The sequence below is a fragment of the Pyxicephalus adspersus genome, chromosome 3 (genome assembly GCF_032062135.1).
Source record: "Pyxicephalus adspersus chromosome 3, UCB_Pads_2.0, whole genome shotgun sequence".
NCBI lineage: Eukaryota > Metazoa > Chordata > Amphibia > Anura > Pyxicephalidae > Pyxicephalus > Pyxicephalus adspersus.
Genome location: NC_092860.1, coordinates 63,421,330 through 63,443,141, shown reverse-complemented (window position 1 = coordinate 63,443,141; position 21,812 = coordinate 63,421,330). Strand labels below are relative to the sequence as shown.

The window sequence follows — 21,812 nt, the reverse complement described above, 5'->3', positions numbered from 1 at the left end:
CAAGTCATTAAACCACCATTTAATATTATTTATTACTTATTGTTCCTATTTTCCACCCAAATCACATGTCATCTAATTTATACATGATTATACATGACATGGAGTTATTTCCACCATAAGAATTCCAAGCAACAATCATCCCTAAAGGGCATTCAATCCCATAGGTTCCAGGAATTGTCAATTAAAGCAGATAGTAAAGCTGTCATGTGGCAGCCAGGTATACTTGGGACTGCCAACAAATTAAGAAACAGACAAAGCCAACAGACAAACAGAAGACTGCTAAATGAATAGGTACTCAACCCTGACGCATGTCTGTAAACAAACGTCACACGTTTGAACACCCTTTGTTCAAAACTGAAACCTGTTTTGCATCTGGAAGTAAGCCAATGAGCCAAGGGGAAAGTAAAAAAAACAGCTTTTTACTAGTTCCATTAGACAAAAACAAGCATTTATTAATGTATTGTAATCTCTCTACTATCCCTATGAGAGTCTATGCGCAGGCACAGCCAGAACAGTGCTAGTTGCTAACAAACAGAGGAACCATCTGTGAAGGAGTTAAGTTCAGGAAGTTAAAGAGTTTAATTTTGTTCAGGAAAAGAGAGCACAAAGTATAACTGTAAAGCAACAGAACAACTTCCTGTCAGTTATTGCTACTTATGAACAGTGTGGATGGGTGTATAGGTATAGAATGGGGTAGTCAGGTAATAGAAGGTAGGGACTGGATATCAAATCATTTTGAAATTGGGGGGATTCCTTACACCAGTGGTGCCCAACCTTTGTTCATCTGGGGGCTGCTGTTGACATTGGGCTGCAATGCAAACAAACATTAGAGATGTTAGAATAGTTTTATTTTAAATTGAAATTAAATTGGAGTTCACAGAAGGTAAGTGGCCAGTTATGTGGCAGTTAACAGGCAGCTCCCCAGCCACTCAGTCCCTCGCACAGCAGTGTCTACAGATTTGACTGCAGGCGACAGTGAGCAGTACTGAGCCCAGAACCCCGAGTCGGGGCTCCATGGCATGAGGAAGGGGTAACTGCATGAGGATGGGGTAACTGCACCGCAAACTTCCTGCCAACCTGAACGCAGCCTTGAAGTTTTGTGAAGGGGCACTACGGAGCACAGACAAATTGCAGTACCCTAATGTTCATTGCCATGAGGGTGGCCTCCAGGGTGTCCCAACATGCAAACTCAATTTTGGGACCCTGGTCTTGAAATAGCCCCACTTAATGTGAAAATATCCCTAATTGTTGTTGGGATTTTCAGCAGGTCCCTCTCCTGGCAGCACGATTTAGAGAAACATACAAGAAGCACGCGCCCCATCCCCCACAAGGCAACCAACCACTCCATGTGCTGGATTTTCTCCAATTCCAGAAGCCAATATGTAGGGAGTGATCGTCTGTTTCCAGAACCATAGGTAGCAGGGCCACCTTAGGACCATTGGAAATATTGGAGATGGTTGGTCGTTCCCACCATAAATTTAATTTGTATTCTTTTTGAGAGAGGCATCATCTACAAGTGTATGGGTAGGAGGGTGAGATACGATGTAAATTTGTTGGGCAAAGATACCAATCTGAGGAGGATCCAAAAGCTGGTCTCCTGAGCTTTGCATGGGAGAGCCAGTTTGTGCATGAGAATGAAGGCTTTTTCCCAATCAGAGGCTGAAATGGGTGTCCTAATGTCTGCTTCCCAGTATCTGGTGTAAATGAGGAAGCGTGGATATTTGATATGGTGTGAATTGGTTGGTCTTGTAACCCAAGTACCACTTCCAGAGAGGTTAAATTTCTATGTAGGATGTGTTTGTTTGTGTGTGATGTTATGATGGAAAGGAGGGGGGAACTGATTAGTGGACGAGAGGGTGAGATAAGATGTAATTGTGTTGGGGAAAGATACCATCTTGTGAGGATCTCATAGTTGGTCTCCTGAGCTTTGCATGGGAGAGCCAGTTTGTGCATGAGAATGAAGGCTTTTTCCCAATCAGAGGCTGAAATGGGTGTCCTAATGTCTGCTTCCCAGTATCTGGTGTAAATGAGGGAGTGAGAACAGTTGAGATGGTGTGAATTGGTTGGTCTTGTAACCCAAGTACCACTTCCAGAGAGGTTAAATTCCTATGTAGGATGTGTTTGTTTGTGTGTGATGTTATAATGGAAAGGGCGGAGTCATTGATTTTCGAGATTTCTATCTTCCTCAGCATTCCAGAAAAGGAAACGTTCCATGCCCACTTCTGGTGAGAAAGCGGGGTTATCAAAAAGAGGTGTCAGAAGGCCTGGTTTAGTAGACAATTTATCAGCTCAAAGGAGGTTATCCCACAGCAGTAGCAAATCAGTTGTCAGACCCGGGAGGGGGTGGCGTAGATGTAAGGGGGAGCTGTCTACCCATTGTAATAAGCAGAGATCCATGAGGGGACCCAGCTCTTCTGATCTCTATTCACTTTAGGATTGTTACAAAGGACAAGAGGGCACTCTTTGAGTCTGGAGGAAAAGAAAATACCCCCAAGTTATTTCATGGCGTTGTTACAAAGCCTAAAGAAGGTGATATCACAGAGGGATGTAAGTTGGGCCTGGGGCAAAATAATGTTTAGCAGTTTGGATTGGTAAAATTGACTTTAAAGTTGCTAACTATACTAAACCTTTCAAATTGCCTTAAAATGAAGGGAATAGGTCCTCCCCCTTGTGCTTCAGGGGATGTGGAGAGGTGGGCTCTATGCACCATATTTGGTGGGACTGCCCTGTTGCCCGAAGATATTGGGCATAGGTTTTTCAATACACCAATGGGACTTTGGGATTGTCCCTAATACAAACGCCTACTTTGGCTCTTCTGCAGTTGGGCCTGGGGGATCACCCAAGGTCGGTATGTGTATTGTTACTGCATAAATTCAATGCAGCAAAACCTAATAAAGCTAGAGCCTGGAAGTCCCCCAAGCTTCACTTTGGAGAAGTCAAGGCACGTATCAAAAATGTATTTGCGTGTTAGAAGTTGGCGGCTTTGGTCCTGGATCATTTCAAGAAATTCCATTTGATTTGGCAACCATGGATGATTATACCTTTCAAGGGCGGTTTGATTATGAATCCAAGATGAAACGTGCCTTCACCCTCTCCAATCCCTCCCTTTTTTTCACCTCTCCTGTTGATGGGATGATTTTAGAGCCACGAGACGGCCCAAGGTTAAAATGCAGTACTCTTGTGGGGGACACTTATACTGCTCTGTGGACTTGATAAGTTGTATTTGGTTCTATACATGTTATGATATATCACTATTTATTCATGATCATTGTAATGCCAGCTTCTCTCATTTCTATTGGTATATTGCAGTGATTTTCAACCACTGTGCCGCGGCACACTAGTGTGCCATGAGCGATCTTCAGGTGTACCGTGAGAAATTATCCAATGTTGGTTAATTGGTGTGAAAATTATTTATTTACTGCAAATAATTTGTCTTCATTTGGCTATACCAGCAATGTATAGTGATAGGCAGAACAAAGAAGTACTCTTCCACTAGATGGCAGCAGGTAGCTAATTAATCTGTGACATTTTTGTTTAGTGGTGTTCCGTGGGATTTTTCTAATGTAAAATATATGCCACGATTTAGGAAAGGTTGGGAAACACTGGTATATTGTACATGACAACACTCAGGAAGTAGTTTCAGCAACTACTATAGATTGCTTGAAGAAAAAGCTGGATGTTTTTCTAGAAGCACAGAATATAACTGGGTATTCCCCACCCGACCGGTAAACCCGACCTTGGTTGGGGTTTATCGATTTTGCAAAAATCGATAAACCGGAACTTTTCTCACTGTGTAAATGCCATCACTTACCTGGTCCCCGCTGCGATGATCCATTCTGTCCAGCGTCGATCGCTAAAAAAAAAATACTCACCTTCTCCCCCCAGCTCCTCCGGACACGTCTTCTCTCTTCTTTCTTCATCCGGCAAGTGCAGTGACGATCTCCGGGGTTTCCTGATGATGTCTGTGCGTGAGCCCGTCGATGTAGGTCGTAGCGGGAAATTCAAATATTTTGTATTAGATTCAATACAAAGTCCTGTATCCAATCCAATACAAAATAATACAAAATATATTTATGTGATTTTGTCTATGAAAAATATATTACTATACAGTATACCGAATTTTCGCATTTTCAGTATTTTTCATTTATTTATGTATTCTTGTTTAAGCTGATTTTTGTGTATTTTATTTATTTTATTGAAAGTATTTTTTTTTTTTTTTTTTACATGATTGTGTGTTTCAAACATTTTTTCTATTCATGATATCTACTAGACCCTTGTTCGGACATATTTCTGTAAGTAACAGGTCTACAATTTAAAAAAAAAATTTCATGAAAAACAGTGTACTGCTTTTGGTACAGAAATCTAGATATCAGTGTAACGCCCAGGAGGTTAAGGCTTTAAAGTAAAAATACCAGTGACTGTTGATCCAGGGAACATCCGATTGCCTCATGGAATCAGGAAGGAATTTTTTTCTCCTGTTGAAGCAAATTGTACCAGGGTTTTTTGCCTTCCTCTAGACCAACTATGTCTTATAGCGTTTTATATCTGGGATATGTTTATTTACCTAGTTGTTGAGCTTGATGGACTTTTGTCTTTTTTCAACCTAACCTACTATGTAACTGTTTACAAAGTATGTTTTGTACCACACTATTATTGTCCTATACGGATTGTTTGTAACTATCTTTTTAACAAAATTAATAAATATTTGGTAACAAAAATGGAGGGAATAGAGGTGTCAGGTGAGGTGATATAGACTAATAAGTCTGTCACGCTTACCTCTTCCTCACTAAAGCACAGGCATCTCTCTCCTGCACATGTGGGCTGTTCTGATTCTGGGCGTGCCTCTGATCCCAAGCTTTATCAGTTTTGCTCAATCCGCTGGCCAATCATCAGCCTCTTAATCATTCCTGACTATTTAGCTAGCTGAGACACTGCACTCAGTGTTCGTGCGATGTGTCTCCACTGGTGCCGATCCTCTAGTCCTGTTGAGCTAGTTCCTGTACACCTGTTGGCTAATTCAGTGCTTGCTCTATCTAGCTCCTGTGTTAAACCCTTGTTTTCCAGTCAGTTGGTTCCCAGCCAACTTCCCTGTGCTGTTCCAGTGTTTCTGTTTGTCTGGGGATATTCCTGTGTCACCTGTGCCTCCTGTTGCTTTCAGTGTCTCCTGTGTTCCCTGTGTCCACAGTGGCCCCTGTGTCACTGGTGTCTGTCTCCTTGATCCCTGGTAATTTACCCCTGGCTTGTGACCTGACTTCTCTTGCTTGCTGCCTACCTCAACCCTGGCTTTCCTCGACTATTCTTCAGCTTTGTGATTTGGTATCCTGTTTCATCCTGCCCACCCTGGTGTGCCCAAGGACCGCAACCTGACAGTAACCAGCAGCGCAAGATCCTTACCATCAGAGGCTCTGGAGAACACCTGGTTATTGCTTAGACTCTGCACCTCGGCCCTTCTCAGGGCTCACTCTACTCTCAAGCAAACTGTAGCGCCCCCTAGTGGCCCTGTCTTATGTCTTAAGGGTTTTATCCCTTGCTTCCCATCCATAAATAAAGCCTTAGGAAGAACATTGATATAGTCTTCTAGACTTTGAGCATGGAACAGGGTATTATCGGATATTGAGGAGAAAACCTTTGTTAAAAACGATACTAGATTATGGGAGTGGATTTTGTGGAACTGTGGTGTAAACCTATATGGGCCGGGACATTTACCTGTCGGTGTGGTCTTAATGGCCACCTTTTCTGTGAAGGGTGTCTCTGGATGAGGCAATGTCCGATTCAAATTTTGGTAAGGCAGTGGAGTCTATGTATTCCTGTAATGAACTCTGGAGGGTATGGGTGGGATTGAGGTTGTATAACTCTGAGTAGTATTGTTGAAAAACCCTCATAATGTTATGGAGCATGGAAACAGGTTCCCCTGTGGGGTACAGATAGTGGGGATATATGTGGTTGCTGCTGTTGGATGGAGCCCCTTTTGAGGTCTACAACTTCCAGGCATCTGTCAGAGAGATTTACCCCTAATTTTTGTTACCTAGAAAGAAAAGAAAGATTTGCCCTGCCCTCCCCCTTCACTTCCATTACGATCGTTCGTTGTCCATCACCCGCTAGGATGGTCGTTAGGACGACAGACGACGGGCGCTGTACACATGCAAGAATGCCATCTGATATTGGCCCTGAGCCAATTATCAGACGAGAAGCATTGGACATGTGCACGTAGCTTTAGCCTTAGCTGTTTGCAGTCACCCTGTTTGGGATTGACTGGACCTTATCATAAAATCAGTTTACTTGCTGTGGTCTCATTACTCAATCTCCTTGTAAATGTGTCTTGATAACAATCATAATACGTTCAGTCTCTCAGCTTAAAGAGTCTTTCCCTTTCTGTTGTGAGCCCCTTAAATTGATTTACCTGGGTAAATAGTGCATTACTGATTTGTAATAAACTCTTATTAAGGCTAATTATCCAGCTTTTACTAAACAGGCCCAGTCACTACTGGAATTTTGGAAAAAGTACTACTGTCTAAGGCATATAGCGGTAGTAAGGATGAACATCCTGCCTAAACTATTGTCTCCTTTTAATCTCTTCCCCATTTCTGTGCCTTCTCATTACCTGCAGATATTACAGAGAATAATTCTCAATTTTTTGGGGGGCAATAGGAGGCCACATATTCCTAAACATAGCTTACTTGAACTTAGGTAGACAGAGGGGATTGTGCAACTTTTCGTGTATCGTGTCACAATTGATACTCCATTGTGAGCGTCTATGGTGTCTCCCTTGCCTTTATACAGCTTATTGGGTCCCCCACCCCCCCCACATCTCATAGGCTTAGAAAGTGTAAAATAGACACAAATATTCGAGTGGCCTTATGTCTCTTTTCTACAATCTGTCCCTCCCTCTAGGTCAGGGGTCAGCAAACTTTTTTGGCTACTAGGTCATTTTAGGAGGTCAAGAAGGCACACTAAGCCTGACTCTCTCTCGAGTCCCGTGCTGATGGCTCCTCCCCCCACCAGGAACGCCTCTGAAAGGAAAACCCTTTCCTCTGCAATGCATATGGAGGAGAGGGAACGCTACCCTGAAAGGAAAGACACAAGACAAGACAAAGTGAACAAGGAGAAACAATCACATAAAAATGACTGGACTGATATCATATCAATAAATACAAGAAGAAAGAGAATAAGCAATGATTTTCTAGGCTAAACAATAGTTATTATTGAAATAGTGGGTTATATTCATAGCATACAAAACACTTTCAATACAATAATAAAACATCAAATTAGTCCGTCCCCTTATTCTGAGTTGAAGAGAGGGGAGGTCAACATTAGGACCTGATAAACTCAACAAAGTATTCACTGTGTTCAAAGCTGTGGTGTTTGTGGAAAAATGTGGCCTTTCCTGACACGTTTCGCCTAGAAAGGCTTCCTCAGGGGACTTAAGAACATCAGATTGTACACTGCATACAAAAATATCATAAATAAATAAGACAAATATTGGCTAATTAAATATTCAAAATTAGCATTTGTTACACATATAGTTAAACTGTTATAGTGGTAATCCAAAAAAGAACACAGACAATGGTAATATGTCACACAGATTACATATAGTTAGTGTTGAACAATTCAGGTAATTGTATATGCTGAAACCTACAGAGTCAGATAAGCTAAGAATTTTAGTTACTGATAAAAAAGCTTACATAATTATCAAAATATGCCTTGGCTAACAAGAACTTAAATAGTAACATAAAGTAATGACATATGTGTGATGATAGTTTAGTTCTATAATAGTTGGTACATAATTGAATAATAATATCATAACGAGTACTTACTTTTAGATGTACGATTAAAAAAACAAACATGAATAAATACCGCAGCTCGGTTGTAAGGTAGCCTCAAAATGGATGCTGGGAATTAGAAATAGTTGTACAATTAGGTGATGGTACCAAATTATAGATGGGTAAAAGATTTAAAAAGTGTGTTTTAGTTTAGGTGGGTTTAGTATGAATTATGAATTAGTAAGGTAGTATGAATTATGTAAAAAATACTAAGAATCAAATAAAGTCTTAAGATATTGTATTATTAACATTGGGATATTGTATAAAGATGTCTATATCCTTAATCTACATGATGATCAATGAAGGATATGTAATGTATATATGAATGTATAGGAGAGCTAGAGTGTAGTTCATGAAAATAAATAAATAATGCATTGAAGAAATGGTTTTTTATTATATTAATAATGTTGTATCCAATTATATTTCTACTGATTAAAGTATATTAACTAGTAACCCATGTAACTAAAGGGATAATTGAGCAGATGACACTTAAATGTGTAGGAGGTTGCTTGCAGTTGATATGTACAATAGGTACAATAGTACAGATCTGGTTATTATTGACAGCAAAAAACATATGATAAACAGAATGGTAAGAAGTATTGAGGGATAAAAAAGTATTACCTTATAATGTATGAGTAGCAACTATATAAGAGGTGCCTGGTGGTGGTGCTGTAGTGAAAAAATGGCAGCAATGAATAGGTGAATAAGTTGGCCCTTTAAAAATGGGCCAACCACCATCAGGCATGTCTTATATAATGTTTTGTATGCAACACGAAAGGGTTTCAGGTACATCCTTGTGTATTAACCCAGGTATCCTTGCTCAGCTTACCAACATAACTGAATGGGATTTATATAAATCTAGTCAAATATTTTGAGTTCCTGCTTATGGACTTTGGTAGCTGAAAAAGAGCCATCACTGAACAGTGCATGCGCACTAGAGTATCAGCTTGTGTATTGGTTAGTGCAGCATGATCTGGGCAGCAATGAGGACATGAGGGTTGCCCTGTAATGGTTTGGGCAGATATGGCAAGAGATGTCTCCAGCCGCTGAGTGGAGCACTGTTTGCACCCAATTTCTAGAACAAATTCATTGACCCTTAAGGGAAAACATGCTTTATTTTCTTCCCCCATTGTGTGGGTATACAGCTTGTCCATTGGATTGTGGTAAGGATATTTGATATTGGTTCCTAATGTACAATATTGCCAGACTGAGAATCATAGGAAAGCACCCTATGCAAAATTTTGAATTTGAGATACTAGATTTATAAAAACCCCATTTGGTGATATTGGTGGTTTTAAACTGAGCATGCATACCTAGGTAATACAAAAGGATATACTTTGTATTCTTTGTCATTGCATACAAAACATTATGTTTATCAGGTGTTATACTCTCAACGAATCATCTATGGCATTTTATAAATGATCACATTAGAACAAGTTTCTGTCTTTTTGGACTTCACAGTTGTATCTTTTACCTGTAGACCTCAACATAGATGGTAAATGCCAAAAAGTGGTTGTGTTTATAGCATGTGTGCATAAACCCCTGATGTTTAGTGAGGGAGTTTATACACACATGCTATGTGTCTGCATTCTTCAGCCTTTAGTTGACATTCTACTATGTGTAATTTTAAAATAAAAACCACTTTTGTCAACATGTGTCAAAATCATGAATTTAGATGATAAGCACAAATAACAGCAATAAATTCCCATAGGTAGCATTAATTAATCAGCGGTTCACCAACTGAACATGGTTCTAGGAACTGCAAGCCATATTTTAAATACAGAAAAATTACTGTTACCTTGGTTTTCTATGTATAGGAAATGGGAAATCCAAATGTGGGGTTAAGGTTAAATAAATCTGAAAAATAGTCAATTGTATGTAAACTGTGACAATCTGCTAATAACTTTATATTTTTATTACTCTAAAATTCATTACCTTTTTAGGCAAATTCTGATAACTTCAAAATTATTCAATCAACATTCCAACGAGAGTTTCGAGAAAATCCCGGTGCTAAGCCTATTACACAAGTACGACCTGGAGCAAAACCTGTTATACCAGCAAAACCAAATATTCAAATTAAAAATGACCACTTTTTCCAGAAGCCAGTGCCTAAAGCTATATCTTCTCCAGAATTAGCAAGCTTACCAAAGAGTGACCCTTTAAATACTACAGTGAATCAATTACAATCACACCAAAGTTTCTCATTTCAAAGTAACTCTTCAAACTATCAGGACACATCTGCTAAAAGACCTTTACTGCCTTTTATTAAGACTTTACCAGTACCAAAGCCATCTGTAAACATTTCTCATCATAAAATATCAACAAACATTCCAGATAATGCTGTAGCAACTAATAAGACAAAATTTGAAAAGTCTAGCCCACCAAGGCTAAAAGTTTTGCCAACTGAAGATGTACTCAGACTGAAGCCAAGGAAACCAGCTCGGCCTCCATTTGTAGACCTGGAAAAATTTACAAGATCAAACACTGACTTTGGTGATTATGTCATGATGAAAAGTTTTGCAGGTAATAATCAAAATATATTATTAATGTGAATAATGTTTTTTACCTGGCTTTAATTGCACATATCAACCTTATCATTTAAAAATTAGTCAGTAAAAATTAGCAAATCACTTTGCAAACCTGGCAGAAAATACATTGTGTTTGGACTTGATTACATGCTGTGGGATTGCGTAAAGCAATGGAGTGTCAGTATGGACCAAACATGAGACAACAGGCTTAAAATTATAATGAACTGCATGCTCTGGACTATATCTTTAATGCAGCGATTTCAGCAAACAATAATAAAACAGTGGCTTGGCTGAGCAACTAATTGGCTCATTCAAGTTTCTGACTGACTAGAGCAAGATCAAAATTCAGCACTTTACCGATGTTACAGCAAACACATATAGTGCAGTGTTTGTTTCGAGAAGCTCTGTTCCCTCACAATTCTGGGATTATACTGAGCTAATGGCAGCATAATGCTTCTTGATTACATAGAATACCTGTGATTTACCTTCACAAGGTAAAATCTGGACATATATCTGGTGGACCAAAGAAACCTTCCCAATCTTTTATCTTTTTTTGGTCAGGCTTTCGGAACCCTAACAATCTAGGATCTAGGGATATAAGCTTTATGAACAGCTTGGCCAAGACTATGTAGCATACAGAATTCAGCGGTTAGGATTATGTAGTATATTTAGTGCAGCAGTCATGGTATGTAAAGTACAACATTCTGCACACATTACAGCATTCAGTGTATAAGCCTAAGAAAAGGAGGGGAGGCTTAAGGGAAGAGTCAGTGGGAGAAGATATTAGTATGTGTATTGTCCCTTTAATGGGATTTTTTGCCAACCCAACGAAGTTTTCAACATTTCAAACATCCACAAAAATTGACAAGTAGGGTTTTTTTGGTAATCAAAAACAAAATTAAATTTCTCACATTCATAGTATGTTATACAACAAACAGAAATTGCTTGTATTTACAGTTATTTCTATATGACCTCATACCTTGAGGTGTAGTCGCTTATTTCTAGACAACAATAACCTACACAGTGTTTAAACCGTATCCAATTTTTTTTTCTGCAAACTGTATGTGTCAGAAGCAAGTTTGGGAGCTGATGTTTTTTCAAGCAGCCTTATTTACCGAACGCGTTTCAGCCTTTATAGGCTTCTTCAGGGGTAGCTGTGTGCTTTTTTTTCCAGGTTTGCGTACAATCTAAACACATTATTCAGAATATAGACATATCTTAGCATATTGTCATGATTAACCAAGAATAATGCATACAAACTTTAGCTGATATGAATAAATATATATACAAGTATCTTACATACGAGGGGATGCTGAGGAGTTCCTGGCTTTGCCCAGAAAGAAGAGAACCAGAGTTATGAAATAACACATTTATCCAACATATTCGCCCCTGAGACTGATGGTACAGCGTAGTTGCAGCTTTTCTACACCATTTAAATAAAAGTCCTTTGGTTGGGCCACAAACCAACTCTCGGCAGCATCTTTGACATCAGAAATGTTTTCAAAACTTTGGCCCTTTAGGTGTTTCTTCAAATTTGGGAACAGATTATGGTCCGAAGGGGCCAGGTCAGGTAAGTAGGGAGGATGGTAGACCAATTGCAAACCCAGGGTGTTCAATTTGGCAGGCTCAACGTTGGACGTGTGTGCAGGTGAATTGTCCTGCAAAAAAGGATCCCTTTGGTCAACTTTCCACGGCGTTTCGTCCTAATTGCCTCCTTCAGCTGATCTAGGAGTTTAGCATAATACTGTCCAGTGAAACTAAAGCCCTGAGGTAGGTAGTCCACCAACAGAATACAGTCTTTGTCCCAGAAAATGGACGCCATGACTTTTTTGCCTGATTTCTGGATCCGGAACTTCTTCGGCAGCGGGGACCCGCTGTGGCACCATTCCTTTGACTGTTCCTTGGTTTCAGGATCATAGATGTGGAGCCAGGTTTCATCCTCAGTCAATAACCTAGCCAAAAAGTCCTGTGCAGCTTCAAAATGGGCCAAAATGGCTTGGGATGCCTCAACTCGTTCCTTCTTCTGATCACTGTTCAAGCATTTCGGCACCCAGTTTGCTGAAATGTCTAGGATAGTCGTGACAACAAACCCAACACACTCCTATGAAATGTCAAGTATCTAGGCTATCTTTTTTGTGGATATTTGCCGGTCCTCAATAATCAGCTAATGGACAGCATTGCAGGTTGCCAGATCAGTTGAGGTTGGGGAGCGCCCACTCTCGTCTTGAAACGAGATATCCAGGTTTTGACAGTGCTGTAGGAAGGACACTTCTCCCCCAGTGTTTGTGACATCTCAGTGTGAATGTCCTTTACTGACTTTCCCTCGAGAAACAAAAACTTCATTACGGCTCTTAACTGCAACAACGTGAAACTTGCTTGTGCCATCATAGCTTCTCACTAAAAAAAAAACACTTTTAAGAATCGCAAAGACCTGATATTTGCACAGGTACATAATAAGATTATGTCCTTTGCCCCCACACTCATTTTTCTATTTCATCTGGAAGGGGGCAAAGCCAGGAACTTTTCAGCACCCCCTCGTACAAATTGCATACATATAGTAAATTATAGAAGTATGACCATAAGTTACAGACAATATGTTGTCCATCTAGTCATGATATATCATTTAGTTCTCAATATTGTGCCTTTTAGTTTGTGTGGTGTTCAATAGAATTTGTCAAAAAGGTTATCATAACTTACATTCGCTGTGATACAAAAACACAGTTTTCATTTACAACAGATATACATTTATACCTAAATAACTAGACCAATAAGGAACAGCCACTATTCAAAATACCATAGAAGACCTTCCTCAAGTTTTTGTATCACAGCGAATGTAAGTTATGATAACCTTTTTGACAAATTCCATTGAACACCAGACGAACTAAAAGGCACAATATTGAGAACGAAAGGATATATCATCAAAATATTGGACAAAATATTTTCTGTAACTTATGATCATACTTCTATAATTTACTATATGTATGCAATTTGTATGTAAGATACCTGTATATATATTTATTCATATCAGCTAAAGTTTGTATGCATTATTCTTGGTTAATCATGACAATATGCTAAACTTTGTCTATATTTTGATTAATGTATTTAGGTTGTACACAAACCTATACATAAAAGCACACAGCTACCCCTGAAAAAGCCTATAAAGGGCAAAATGCGTCTGTAAAATAGGACTGCTTGAAAAAACATCAACTCCCACTCATGCTTCTGACGCATACGGTTTGCAGAAAAAAACATTTTTATATGTAAATTTTGGATACGGTTTAAACACTGTGTAGGTTATTGTTGTCTAGAAATAGGCGACTACACCTCAAGGAATGAGATGATATAGAAATAACTGTATATACAAGCACCTGAAAACCATACAATTTTGTAAGCGGACACAGACAGCGTGTTCAGGTTGCTGACAAGAGAATACTAATTCCCTTAGATTTAGAGGTCTCCAAGCAGCTATGATAACTTGTAGAATTTCAGTCTCCTGGCAGTTGTGGCATATGTATTGTGACACCATGGGCAGGACACTGTTAACAGTTTATTAGATGACCATTTAATTAATGTTTTGGAACAACTTGCTGTTTTCAGGCCAGGCCTTTTAATTTTGGGAGGAGATGCCCCCTTTCCTTGCTTCTCTTTTTTTCTGATCTTAGAACCCCTGCTGGCATTCATTGGGTTCGACAGAAAATATTGCTGCAGTCACAGACAACCTCCTATTTGTCTCTCTTCCCAATCTATTGGGCAAGCTGTTGGGTTCAAATGCTCTGCCTTAAATGTTTCACTCCTGCAGTGTCCCCATCAACATTTGGAACAAACCTATCCACTCACATAGGCTTCTTAATCTATAAAATTTCTTGCCTGACCTGACCAAGGTGTTTTTCAATCCTTTTTTTCCTTTGATGAGTAGAAATAAAACATATTTAGCTCATTGGAACCTTCTCACACTTTCCTGATCTGGCCAGATACACCTCATTAAAATTAGTATATTACTAGAGATGAGCGAATCAAAGCTGACGAAGTGGAATTCGATCCGAATTTCAGAAAAAATTTGATTCGCAACGAATCTGAATTTCCTTACGATGCATTGAAACGAATCGCAATTTTTTCTAAAATGGCGGCTACATGTGTGGGGTCATGGGGCAAGGAACTCTGGGAAGGCGGGATGACCCATAATGCCATGCATGCAGCCAATCAGCGGCCAGACAGCCCTGTGATGTCACACCCCTTTAAATAGCCTCAGCCATCTTGGATTAGGACATTTTACAGCGTTCTGAGTGCAGGGAGAGACATGTCAGGTGCTAGGGAGAGTGTTAGGAGGAACCTGATTGTGTTAAAAAAAACTCAAAAAACGATTTATAAGTGCAGGGAAAGGATAGGGAGGAATATTTTCACAGCATCTTAGTGCAGGGAGAGACGTCAGAAGGCGCTTGGGACAGTGCTAGAAAAGTGATTTACAAGTGCAGGGAAAGGATAGGGAGGAATTATTTCACAGCATCTTAGTGTAGGGAGAGACGTCAGAAGGCGCTAGGGACAGTGCTAGAAAAGCGATTTACAAGTGCAGGGAAAGATTATTTGGGGATCCAAATAGCCATTATACAGCTCTGTCATTCCATCAATTTATATATCCAGAAAAATATACATGCACTTCACTGTTGCAGTTATGTGGTCAAAGCGTTTAGTGACGTTTTTCAGTACAAAAATACAAATATATTCTCAGTTCACTTCTGCAGTTATATGTGGAAAAAGCATTTAGTGACGTATTTGAGTACAAAAAGAAAAAAATATACCCAGTTCACTGTTGCAGTTATTTGTGATAAAAGTGTTTATTGGCCTATTTCTGTACAAAAATCGTCACTTTTAGGTGTGTTTTAATTTGCTTTCAATTTTTTTAGTTCAAGTAAAAGTATGTCAGACAGAGAAGTGGCAGGCCATTCACAGAGGAGTGGCAGAGGCCTAAATGTTTCTGGCGCAGGCAGAGGTCTCAGCAGAGTAAGTGGGCGTGTCAGCAAGAGTCGCAGCGAGAGGCCTGAGCTCCCGGTGTCATCTAGCGGTCGTGTCTTGACCAGCAACCCAGGGATTCTTGATTGGTTAACTCGGTCATCCACTTCATCCCAAGTGACATCAGACACCCCCAGCAAACAGTGGGTGGGTTCGTCAGACACAACCCTTAGTTGGCATGGCCAGGAAGCAGACCCTGTGCCCTCACCTGTCCTCAACTTGCCTCTGTCCTTTGCTGTTCCCTAAGCCACAGAAATATTATATGCTGTGGGCTCAGCTCCACTATACAGCGAGGACGAGCTAATAGAGGACAGTCAGCAGCTACTGCCCAACCCTTGGGGAAGACATCCGCCGCGTTCCCTGCTAGGCGGGCAAGTAGTGATGAGGAGAAAGGCGGGGGATGTGGTGTTGTGAGCGGTCAGGCTCCCGACCCAGAGACCGTTGAGGAGGACATCAGTGACGTGCATACACTACTCCATGATGATGATGGAGGCCATCGCACTTGGGAGCCGGGTGAAGAAGGGGCTTCATCATCATCAGGAGAAGAGGGTGGCAGCTTGCCTGTGAGGCAGCGGCTGAGCCAGCAAGGTGGTAGCATGGCTGGTAATCAGCAGGGTGGCAGCAGTGGGAGATCGGGGGCCAAACGTGCCCGGGGTAGACCACCTGCTTCGCAGCAGCCTACCTGCCCAGGAAGTAGTGGTGCAGGGTTTCACGGAGGCAGCGGCAGTAGCAGTCAGTCAGTGCGGAGTGTTGGGGGGAAAATCACCTTCTCGGCGGTGTGGCAGTTTTTTGTTAAGCCGCCGGAGGAGGTTAACATGGCCATATGTAGAATATGTGGTCAGAAGGTGAAGCGTTGCCAGGCTGCCAATGTTGGCACCACGGCCCTGCGTCAACATATGCAGCATCACCATAAAGTGGCCTGGGAGAACCGTGGCTCCGATGTGGTGGTCCAGCCTGCAGCAGCAACCGCTGCATCACTCAATGGCACGCACCGGCTTTCAGGCAGTCAAGGCTCCACCACCTCAGCTGAAGGGAGCTGTATGTCATTTCCATCTTTTGCTGGTCCAGATGCTCCTGCTTCTCCTACTCCTCGTCAGTCATTCCGTCAGCAATCGATCACCGAAGCGATTGCCAAGAGACAACAGTATGCATGCACTCATTCAACGGCACAGAAGCTGAATGTGCTCCTGTCCAAGTTGCTGGTGCTGCAGTCCCTCCCTTTCCAAGTGGTGGACTCTGCACCTTTCAGAGAACTGATGGCTTGTGCCGAGCCGAGGTGGAGAATCCCAAGCCGTCATTTCTTTGCAAAAATGGCAGTACCAGCCCTGCACAAATATGTAGAACAGAAGGTGGGCCAGTCCTTGGGCCTGTCGGTGTCTGCCAAAGTGCACGGCAGTGCCATCGTGTGGAGCTGTAACTACGGTCAGGGACAATACATGTCCTTTACGGCCCACTGGGTGAATGTGATTCCTGCACAGTCACACCAGCAACTTGGCCAGGTGACACCACTTCCACCTCCACGTTCTCACGCCGCTGGTCCTGCAACAACGTCCGCCTCTGCCTCCCCATCCTCCACCGTGTCCTCAGCCTCCACTGCAGGGACAATTCACAGTACCCCTCCAGCATACCACATGTGCAGGGGACGGTGGTGTCACGCTGTTCTGCACCCGGTTTTCCGGGGGGAACAGAGTCACACAGGGGAGGAACTGCTCTGTGTGATTCATCAAGAGATCGAATCATGGCTTTCTCTGCGACAACTCAAAATCGGAACCATGGTGACCGACAACGGGAAGAACATTGTGTCTGCGCTGCGTCAAGGAAGGCTGAGCCATGCATCCTGCATGGCACACGTATTCAATCTGGTTGTCAAGCGGTTCCTGAAGTCTTCCACCCATCTGCAACACATCATAAAAATAGCCAGGAAACTTTGCATGCACTTCAGCCACTTGTACACCGCAAAGCACACCCTCCTTGAGCTGCAGCGGCAGAATGGCATCCCCCAACATAGGCTGATATGTGACGTTTCCACCCATTGGAATTCCACCCTCCTTATGTTGGACCGACTATACGAACAGAGAAAGGCCATCAACAAATTCTTGATGACCCAAGCGGACAGGAAAATAACTGATGTCAGCCAGTGGCAGCTCATGCGTGAAACCTGACGTTTGCTCAGGCCCTTTAAGGAGGCCACATTATTTGTCAGTCGCCACGACTACAGAATGAACAACGTCTTTCCACTACTTCATGTCCTGGAACAGATGCTGGTAAATCTGGCTGGTCAGGGAACTGGAGACATGGCGCCTAGATCTCACTGCCACATGAGCCCTGTAGGGGCTGAACTGGAGGAGGAGGAGGACATTGGAGCCATGGCAATGTATAGCGAAATGGGAGCAAGAGGGAGATGAGGAAGACGAGGCAGAGGACTCAGACACACCATGGCAGTATGCAGTGGAGATGGAAGCAGGGAGTCCCTCCGAGTCGCTTGAAGAAATGGCCCGCTGCATGCTCACTTGCTTGCACAGTGACAGCCGAATTGTCACAATTCGGCAGAGGGATGACTTCAGGCTTTCCACCTTGTTGGACCCTCGCTACCGGTCCAAAATGGGGGCCTTTTTTACACCCGCTGAGAGGAAGGACAAACTGAACTACTACAGAGACATCCTATGTAGTCAGTTGGCCGACGCTTATCTGCGCCATCGTCCATCTTCTCCCAGGTCCGACCGGGGGAGCCCTCTGCACTCACGTTCCACTGCCATGGCTGCTGTGGAGGGGTGGGGTGGCAGGAGCAGTACCAGCTCCATCAGCAGCAGCTGGAGTCCAGAGTAGCTGATGAGCAGCTTTCTGCACCCGCATAGTGGAGAAACTACTGACCAGCAGCTAGACATAGAGCAGAACCTGAACCAGCAGGTGGTGGCATACTTGGAGTGCACCCTGCCAGCTGTCATTGAAGATCTGCTGGACTACTGTGCAGCCAAACTGAATATGTGGCCGCAACTGGCCGGGTTTGCCCTGGAAAAGCTGTCCTGGCCGGCCAGTTGTGTGGCAACAGAGCGGGTGTTTAGTGCGGCAGGGGCCATAGTTACCCCAAGAAGAACTCGCCTGACCACCCAAAATGTGGAGAGACTGACCTTTGTCAAGATGAATCGTGGATCAGCCAGGATTTCCACCCACCAATGCCTGATGCATCTAATTAGATGATCCATGCCGCCTGACCCAAACCTTGACAAAAGAGACCGTTTTTTTCTGGCTACCTGCCTCAGCCACTACTCTGATGCTGCAACCCGCCTGATGCCACACATCAGATGCCAAGTGCTCCTTCTTTCACCCACATTCGTCAGCAGGTACTGGTATTGCCACCCACCTCCCCAGTCTGTCACCGGGTCACTTTGTTGTCCCCTGATGCTGCTGCTGCCATCTGCACACTATGTCACCTTGCCGCTCTGTGGTCTCCTGATGCTGCTGCGCCACCTCCACACTATGTCCTTGTGCCACTCTGTGGCCTCCTGATGCTGCCGCCACCTCCACACTCTGTCTGTCATTGTGCCAGTCTTTTCAGAAAATTTGGCGAACTGGCCGAATTGAATTTTTGAGAAATTCACTCATCTCTATATATTACCCATTTTAAAAATGTACTTATTGCCTGTTAAAATCCAGAGTTCCTTCTTTAAATATTTGAACTCTCTGTTTTTTTATTGTGGAATAACCAGGGTCCCCAACTCGAGAGGCAGCTTGAGTATCCTTAAGTTTGAGCAGTATCATGGGGCATCTGGATCAAAGGAAAAATGGTGCCTATGATAAAGATCACCTATTTGTTTGTTGTGATATACCCCCCTTACATAATATATATAAGAAAGAATTGGCACCTACAAAATGTGGTTTAATATAAATATGTATGTACACCACAATGTTAAACGATTAAAATATGAGTAATTTATTATAAATAATTTAAAATTTCAACAGCAGTGACATTACCAAAGACATAGTCACCTTGCTTTTAAATAAGTACTATACCTGATAAATACCTGCTTTATTTAAAAGCAGAGTGACTCTTGGACCCTCTGGTAATATGGTTTGCACAGGTTATTAATCAGTGTTCTCTTCTTCCTCCCAACTCCTGATGTGATAGTTTTTTTTTTTTTTTTTTTTGGGGGGGGGGGGGTTTCTTGAGTACCATCATCAGTGGAGACTTTCTGAATTTCTCACCCCCCCCCCCAGCTAAATGTTTTCTTTTTTGGGGGGATACAAATGTCCTTATAGAGGGGAATCTTTATGTCATTATGATTAGAGGCACAGCAGCCCTACTTAATTTATGGTAGCTTTTCAAACAACACAAAGTTATGTGACTGTATCAAGTTGTTATATTGCTTGATGAATTTTGTGCAAACCTGACAGAATTAGCACAGGTTTCTGGTCTGATGAAGTAGAGGAAGCTCTGTAAAACACATAACTACTTTTGGAAACCAACAATGTTATATGTATGATTCAGTATGGACAACTATTGATATATTCAATCCAATGATGTTTCTCTATGGTTTTTTTCTGTTGCAGTTTTAAAATATTTAAAAAAAAATGTTTGTGTGGCATCTGGGCAGATTGTTAGAGCTACACCCCCTTGCAGGTGTTGCAGGATTGCCTGGGGCATGGAGTCTTAGTGTTTCCTGGTCTTCACAAGAGCACCCTGCAAGAGATGATGTGCCAGTGACCCTAGTGGCCACCAGACTACTTTGTTGGGAGAACAGCAGGTTGCGACCCCCAGACTCTCCCCACCAGGGGTGAGCAGGACAAAGGGCTTTGGTGTAGGGACAGCGACTGAGTAGGATGACAGCAATAAGCAAGTTTTATCCGGACTGAGGTCAGGGCAGGCAGCCGGCAAACATAGTCCTAGTCCAGGCACAGGGTAGGGCCGTCGGCAGGCAAGTTCATGTTCAAGCACAGGTTAGGGCAGATCCCCTTAAACTGTGCACAGCCTTAGAGTAAGTGCATGGGATGTTAAGTAGAGTCAGAATGCATTGCAAAAGGCTAGGAATTGGCTTTGATCTCCTGAAAACCGGGTTGGCAAGAGCAAAATGAGTTTGGGCACCAGAACTGGCAGAATGAACTGGCACATTGGCCATGGTCACTTGTGGGCTGGACAGGGTCTGGAAATGGTTCTACAATTGATAGTAGCTGCTCTAGACCTCTTGCATGGAGATCTTTAACTCAGGGACTGCATAGTTATATATATAACTCATCTATAACTCATCTGCCTGCATAGTTTTTTTCCAGTGGAGAGCTATGCCCGGATGCCTGCATGTTTTTGGTGGATACTTCTGTTAGGGCTACACCCCCTGGCAAGTGAGGGATTACCTGGGGTGCAGAGTCTAAGTGTCTCCGTTTTTCACCAGAGCACCCGTCAAGGGATGATGAACCAGTGACCCTAGTGGCAGAGAGTTCCACACATTAATGATTTCATTTTCAAAACTAACTGTGCTGTCATCCCTTCTATCTTCTCTAGTGTTTCACACAGGGTTGTTCCCATTTTACGGAACTGTAAACATCTGTTTCTAAAATTCATCTTTGCAGCTGCTACAATGCTGGAAAATTCCTTGGAGATTCCTTGATGGTTTGTAGAATTTTCTGCAAATGTAGAATTTTCTAAATGCATTTTTAGATATTTCAACAGCCCACTTTCAATGTCCCTTTCAAAAACCTGAAGTTTTCTCTCAAATGATTTTGATATCACAACACCTTGTGGTTGTTTGTTCAGTACATTAACGTATAGTGTAAAATCTGTAAAAAAAAATGAGGTTGGTAAGCAAGGCCATTTCAGTGAGCTGTGGATATTCCTGCCCTTTTTCATTCATAAACAGCCTAATTTCATCCAGCAAGCTACAAATCTCTCTAGGACTCGTCCTCTGCTCAACCACCGGACATTATTGTACATAGGTAAACAAATATACTGTGCCTGAATCTCTTCAAGATGTGCTTGAAACTGTGGAAAATTCAGAGCACGAGCCATGATGTAATTCACCATTTTTGTGACATCTTTTTTGCTGCTTTCCCTGGCACAAAGAACTTCTTAATGTATAATACAATAGAACTGAATGAATTGATGTTTTGTTTCCTCAACAAAGAACTGTATGAAACCAGACATTCCCTTCACCATAGAAGGTGTCCCATCACTAGTAATTGAAACCACTTTTTCCAGTCTTGATCTTGTGACAAAAAAACCTCCACCACAGCATTGTAGATATCTATCCCTTGTGCTTCTTCAGGCAAAGACACCAGTTTCACCAGCTCTTCTCTCATGAAGTCACCAACACACCAATAATTTTCTGCTAGCCTCCTTGCAGTTAAACCCGACCTTCGCTCGGGCAAAAAAAAACTGCAAGGATGGTTAAGCCCGAGATTTTGTACATCCTTACTTACCTGGTCCCCCTGTGCTCATCCAGCGTCGTCCTCCATCGATCATCGTCCG

General features: G+C 42.2%; 1 protein-coding gene across 3 annotated transcripts in view; it reads left to right on the top strand.

The window, feature by feature from the left end:
* LOC140326387 (uncharacterized) overlaps positions 1-21,812 on the top strand; it is a 116,637-nt gene that overhangs the window by 23,309 nt on the left and 71,516 nt on the right. For all 3 annotated transcript variants that reach the window (XM_072404929.1, XM_072404931.1, XM_072404930.1), the window contains exon 2: positions 9,764-10,343. In XM_072404929.1, coding sequence (XP_072261030.1) covers positions 9,764-10,343 — 580 coding nt within the window. The remainder of the gene's footprint in view (positions 1-9,763; positions 10,344-21,812) is intronic.